Source organism: Protobothrops mucrosquamatus, unplaced genomic scaffold (assembly GCF_001527695.2).
Source record: "Protobothrops mucrosquamatus isolate PMUCROS unplaced genomic scaffold, P.Mucros_1.0 scaffold1730, whole genome shotgun sequence".
NCBI lineage: Eukaryota > Metazoa > Chordata > Lepidosauria > Squamata > Viperidae > Protobothrops > Protobothrops mucrosquamatus.
In genome coordinates this window covers 102,244-108,873 of record NW_015387877.1, presented here as the reverse complement: position 1 = coordinate 108,873, position 6,630 = coordinate 102,244, and the positions used below count along the sequence as shown (strand labels likewise).

At 38.2% G+C, this 6,630-nt stretch overlaps 1 protein-coding gene across 1 annotated transcript; it reads left to right on the top strand.

Moving 5' to 3' along the window:
• The first annotated feature begins 365 nt into the window (after positions 1 to 365).
• On the top strand, positions 366 to 6,364 carry LOC114923053 (platelet glycoprotein IX-like). Its single transcript, XM_029285459.1, has 2 exons — positions 366 to 408; positions 5,722 to 6,364. The coding sequence occupies exons 1-2, from the start codon at positions 366 to 368 to the stop codon at positions 6,348 to 6,350; spliced, it is 672 nt and encodes a 223-aa protein (XP_029141292.1). The 3' UTR covers positions 6,351 to 6,364.
• The last annotated feature ends 266 nt before the right edge of the window (positions 6,365 to 6,630 follow it).

The window sequence follows — 6,630 nt, the reverse complement described above, 5'->3', positions numbered from 1 at the left end:
GCTTTCTTCATTCTGGAGGGATCAGTGGCTGTAGATGAGAATAACTGAACTTCAGCTCACTGCTGGGTTTTTGTGGGCCAATAGTGGCATCTCTCGTGGTACCAAAAGAGACTGACCAAAGTGCAATAATTTGATGCTACTCCAGAATTATTTAAGAAGAAATTCTGCTTTTTGTTTGCTTTTTTTTTGTGGGAGTGAACCTGAATATATACCAACAGAATTGCCAGAGTGGTGCTGAGAAAGAAAAAACAGGTTCCAGTTCTAAAATGGAACATGTTAAGGGAGAAACAAGCATAAGTCACTTCTAGGTGAGATGGGTGGCGCATACATATAATAAATAAATTAAACTAATCAATTAAAACGTAATGGTGATGAGTGGCAGCATGGAAAAGAAAATTGGAAGTAGAAGTAGAAGAAGATTGGTTTGGAAAGCCTATTTCTTAATATAGTGAAATTAGTGAAATAATCAACCAGGAGAATAGATAACAATCAATAAATTCTCTACTCATTAAATGCTCAGCCAATTTTAATTTGGTGGCTATGTCTACTCATAGTGGAAGCAAACAGATATTTCTCAGATTAGGGGTATCCCCAGGGGGCAATATAAAATAAAATCAAACAATGGCCACATTCATGTGATGGGAACCTATAATTAAAATAACAAACATAAAAATACAGGTGGGCTTTCAACTGTGTAGCTGCCATTTGACTTTTTTGAACCTCCCCCCACAGACACTCTATCTCAGATGATTGTTCTTACATTTTTGGAGCCTCCAGGGAAAAAATTATTTTGAAGCTAGGAGTGTTTTGATGACAATAATATAGAGTAAAATAAAATGAAGAGGATGAATAATACTTGGACTTCATTTAGAAATTTGCTCTTTGAATATTTTCCAAATCAGAACATCTTCCCTTCTCCTCACACAGTCTGATGATGTGGACAGGAAATGCAGAAGATACGTTTCGGAGGGGGGAGTGTGTTGAACTGACTGACTGAATCTTTGCTGGCCGATTCCAGCGCTGCATTCATTAAGAGTCTCTTCAGCAACAGATTGTGGCAATAGAGCTGACAAGCTGACAGAGTGTTAATTTTAATCGGAACTATTTCTATTTCCACATGAAGATCATTTTAAAAAGGGTTGAAAAGGTTTATTCTCCTGCTTGTAGCTATTTTTCAAGCAGCTCTTAAATGTTAAGAAAGAAATGTGTACTATAAATCATCTTATAAGGAAAGATTACCAATTAATCTTTAGAGTTCTAGGGAATAGGCCTAGATACCCTTTAGGCCACTTTTTTTCAAAATAAATAATAATTAAACAAAATCTCAAAATGGGTAGTGGAGCATGGCATAATTTTTATGCCGAGATTTCTTTTGACTCCTCATTTTTCTCTTAAGACAATCATTTATCATCGTTTAAGAGGCAGGGAGCCCAAGTTACAAACATACAAAATTGTGATTAATTTAAAGTTACGTAGGAATTTTAAACGTCTGCATAGGATTTGCGGGATGAAAAATCATGGTTATGTAAGGATGATGTGTATAAAAATCTGAAGGAGAGGAGAGCTGGTCTACAAGTTCCAAATTTTTCTGTGATAATCATAAAGCATGAAGTCTTGGTGGATGTTTATTGATCTACTCAAAAGCAGAGACATGGGGGTGTCCATGGGAAGGGAGTAAAAAAAAGTCAATTGCAACTGCATTACTTTTTTATACAGCCCATGCATGAAACATATGTAAAAAAAACAACAGGGTTTCAATTGTATGGTTGCAGATGCCATCTTGACTTTCTTGACCACCTCTGTGGATGTCCCTGCAGGGTCAGGCAAATCTCATGCATTAAAACCAATCTGCTTCATATCTGGGCCACTGTTCACTTGTGCCTTTCACTTACCTTGTTTCTCCACCCAAAATCATTGGGCTCAAATGTCACTCCTGTCATTCCTAATTGTCTCTGAAGCAGCACTCTATTGAGTGAGACCAATGGTCCATCTAACCAAGTTCGTTTCCTGCAGCCTCAATGTCTCTTGTTATTAGACCAACACATAAGCCATGGATATGGGTAGAATACTTTGCTGATGAGGCAGTATGTAAAGCAAGGATGAGAGAGAAAGATGTGCATCCTTAAAGGAAGTTCCCCCCGCCCCTTGCAGGAAACACCCATCCTGCATCTGAATGGCCCTTGGGTTCAGGAGATAATGAAGGAGACTTGTCTTCTGTGGGGAGCCCTTGCTAAACTCATTTCCTTCCTGTGTCAAAAAAACCACTTATTGCATTTGCTCCATTGGTGCCAGTTATGAAGCTTCAGTGAAAAGAACACAGCCTCTATTTAAACAAAAAATAAAATAAAAGGTAAGACATATGGTTCATTTCTCTTTTTAGCTTGCATCTTTGTCTTTTACCTTGCTTATTTTTCATGTTAAACTACTGAAGATAATCTTCAGCAGATCCATATTTAAATAGCTAAAACCTAATTTCATATCATGGTTTCTTCTTGAATAGATGCACCCACAAAAAACAAACCATATTTTTCCTACTGTAAATTCTGTTCCTCTTTACAGATGGACTACCATGCATGGGGGGAAAGCATGAAAAGCAACATGGCCCTGGAGAGCCAGTGGAATGTACTGGTCAAAGCAGCCACTGGGTAGAATTCCCAGCCAGTACGCCATCTCCATGCATCCACAGGAGTCAAGTTGGGGAAGGCTAGTCACAGTGTAGACAAGGATGGGGGAGATCTGAGTTGAAACCCCATTCACCCATGAAGTCATACAGGCCTTTCCACTTCACAAAGCTAATGCAAGTACTTTTTTTTTTTTGCTGCCCTTTCTTCCTCACCAATTCTGTTTTTTCCTCTTCTGGCATCTGTTTGCTCGTCTGATCTCCTTATGCAAGTGTCCCACTGGGAAGACGGAGGGAAGGTGAGCAATGCATGTACACAATCATTTTAAAAGACATGAAACACCTTCCAAACTCCCATGAAGATTGGAAACTTGCATGATATTCATCATGCTGTCTTCTTATACTCCTTGTCTGCATTCCCAAAAGTTGTTTGTAGTTTTTGACCATCCATAGGTGGCTCAGCCCTGGCTTAGATAGGCAAATGGAAGCCCCTGTCCCCTGGAAATTATTGAAGCCATCCTGCTTATTCCCATTCATTCAACATCTCTCTGAATTTCAGTGTCTATGAGGCAACTGACAGGAATGACATTCCAGGTCTAAATATTGTACAAATGAAATTTGGTTTACCATCATATTAACTGTTTAAAATTAGCAGGTTAGATGGTTTATATTTCAGATAAGAAAATGACTAACAGTTTACTCCATTAAGAGCAAATGTGACTGACCTCAAGAGACTTAACCTCCAAATAAATGTACAGAGGTCTGCATTGGAAGTGCTGAGTAATCATACAATCCAGAGACATAGGTGTCTCAACTTTCTATTCGGTGCTAATCATTTTAATAAATAATCTTTCGTACTAAGACAAGGATTAAATATTCCCTTTGGGGAATCATTTGTTTTAGCCTGACTGATTCTAAGCACCATCTCTCTGTGTTTTAAAAAGTTCTATACATTATACTGAAAGATTCTTAGGGATAATTTATATAATAAAACTGAATGTAGTAATAGGGTATTATTGTATTTTGAATAAAACCTTGGTGGATTATTCTAGACTTCATTAGAAAAAACAGTCTATCAAAATATTTTTGTTTTCTCTACTTTGCACTGGTGAAACCAGTGGCATGCCTAGCACATTTGACACATACTGTAGACTGGAACAGTTTTGACACCCTCCCCCCTTCATAATTGACGGGGAAAGTCATTAAGGTATTACACGAGAAACCAGTAGACCATAAGTTTGAGTCCTGCTTTAGGCACAAGCCTATGTGTGTGATTTTGGATCAGTCATTTCTCTCGGCCATTTCCATTCTGCCTATTGGGGATTTTCTATTTCTAGAAGATTTTAAGAAGAGGCTGGTCAGCCACCACTTGCGAACTGTTTAACTGGTTTTCTTGCACACTGCAGAAGGTTGGATTGGCTGAATCTTGTGGTCTCTTCCAACTCTACAGTTCTGTGATTTTATGAATGATAAAGCTAATCAGAGCTACTTGTTGGGATGGGCAGCTGTGGAAATCAAATAAAAACATAAAGTTAATGCACATCCAACATGTAGGAGAATAACTATCTGATTGGCTTTTATTTGTGCTGCTTTAGATAAGTTGGTCATCCACGTAGCATTGCAACTATTCAGACCCATTTAAAACATCAGATCACTGTCTATGTTATGTAGGGTGTCATTTCTTAAGAAAAAGAACACTTACATAAAAAGCATAGAACTCAAAGCCTCAAATGCCTGTGCGTCATTAGCTTATTTAGCACTTTATCTCAACTGAATGCATGCACTGACTCCATTGAAAAGCAAAGCACTTAGAATAACATCAGATTATGAAAGATGCATGGATGTTTGCTATATAATGCATCATCAACAATGCAAGCTGTAGTCTTCAGAAAATGAGCGGCTGAGTCAACCATCAAAGTTAGAACAGAAAAAGAAGAGGAAATGAGGGAAAGAAAGAGGGAGAGAGATATATGTGATTTTAAAAGTTTAAATTTTTAGTAGTATGATCCTATGTGTGAATATAAGAAACTACTACCTGTAGAAAAGTCCTCCTTATTACTTAGCAGTGGTGATTCCATGGAGAGAGAGAGAGAGAGACACTCTAATGTACTGGGTGATCTGTAACAATTCTGAAAGCTAGTGTGGCAAACAACCAAATGACTACTATGACAGGTTATCACTTAAAGCAGTGTTTCTTAGCCACAGCAACTTGAAGCTGTGTGACCCTGACTTCTGGGAGTTCATGTCTACCAGTTGCTGAGGTTGGGAAACATTGACCTGAAGGAAGGAGTTAAAACAATGTAGGCAAAGGGGGCTTTATGAGTCTCCAAGACCTTTTTAGGATTCCTCAGAATTGGTAAGGATGAAACTCATATTCGGTTTTTAAACATTTCTGGAGTTGACTAAATTTGAATTATACCAGCCTTTCTCAATTATTTTACTCTGGTGAATCCCTTGAAATAATTTTCAGGTCCCAGGGAATCCTGCCTTTAAAAAAAGTATGAAAACCCCACAATACAACTAACCTAACCTACACAATCCACAATCCAAATGTGAGTTGCAATGCATAAACATTCCTTACCACTGTGAATGCTAGCATTGGGTGATATGCAAAGTTTTCTTTTTCAATCACAATCTCTCATAGAATGCCAAATGAGAAAGGCTGGAATTGGAAAATGGGCTTAATGTATTCAAAGGCCAAATATTATTGTTGAAATAAAAAAGCATCAGCATCTAAAAAATATGAATACTTATGGCTGTTGAGCAGGCTAATTGAGTTGAAAAGAGAAATCTAAACTAAGATGGAAGAAAGGAAGAGGGATCATCTAAGAGACATGGCCAGTGGGGAATCCATATTTGTTCTCCAGTCACTGATCATGACATTTCGGTGATGATCTTCCCATGTAGAAGACTTGGGAAGTCTAACTAAGAATACAAAATGGCTTTAACAAGAATTACCTTCTGGGTCCATATTTAACCCCACAGTTTGGGCAGCACCACTATCACCTCCTGATATTTTGGATATAACTCTCATCTTCTACTTGAACAGGACAGAAATGAGCTCACACGTATTATATTGTGTATTTTTTTTTGTTCCACAGCTACAAGCAGGAACAGGCTAATAATCTCAATGATCAAAGGGCTAATCATGTTGTTGTTCTTAAACGCAACCCAAGCTTGGATCTGCACGCTCTGTCCTTGTAAGACTCTTGATTCCTGGGGATGGGCAGCAAACTGCAATTTGATGGACCTCAAGGAGATGCCGCTCCTGAACTCAAGCATCAAAATTCTTCATCTGCAAAACAACAATTTGACCACTGTTCCTTTTGGTGCTCTTGATAGCTTGACCAGCTTGGAGGAAATTAATTTTTCCAACAATCCTTGGCACTGTGACTGCTCTATTTTATACCTAAAGGAGTGGCTAGCAGACTTTAATAAAAGTGCTCTTGCAACGGCTACCTGTGCAACTCCAGCTTCTCTAAATAGGAAAGCCTTGAGCCAGCTGAAAGGGAACGAACTGGAGGGGTGTAGAAAAACGCTGCCAATCAGTTGCCGTGATTTTTTTTGGAGGGACTTTGGTCTGATTTTTTTGGCAATCGTTGTCTTAATTTTAGCAGCATGCATTTTGCAATGTTCAAAACAGTTAGTTTTCCAAGCCAGTAGAAAGCAACATTCTTCTGAAGTCCCTCTGCTACGGTTCCATGACCTGGAAAATAGGAAATCCAAATGAAATGCTGCAGTGGGCAATAAGATGCTATAAGAATAAAACCACCCATGTAAAGTTGTATTATTGTGAACTGAATGTATCTATAATCACAAACAAAGGTCTCTTTTGGTGAAGATGTCACACTTTCCCCCCCATACACTTTTCCATGTATGTATGTCAGTAATCACTATCGTTGATATTAAACCAATAATTCTGACAGATGTATAAGTTGTTTTGCTATGTAATTGTACTATCCTTATTAATGCTTCCATATGCATAATTGAAATGTATTTCCATGCATCAC

What these genes read in the sequence shown, in the direction of transcription:
- LOC114923053 (XM_029285459.1), top strand. Translation starts at nt 366, where the DNA reads ATGGTGATGAGTGGCAGCATGGAAAAGAAAATTGGAAGTAGAA. An exon ending in AAAGAAAATTGGAAGTAGAA is followed by an intron (nt 409 to 5,721) that starts GTAGAAGAAGAT and finishes TTTGTTCCACAG; the next exon opens with CTACAAGCAGGAACAGGCTA.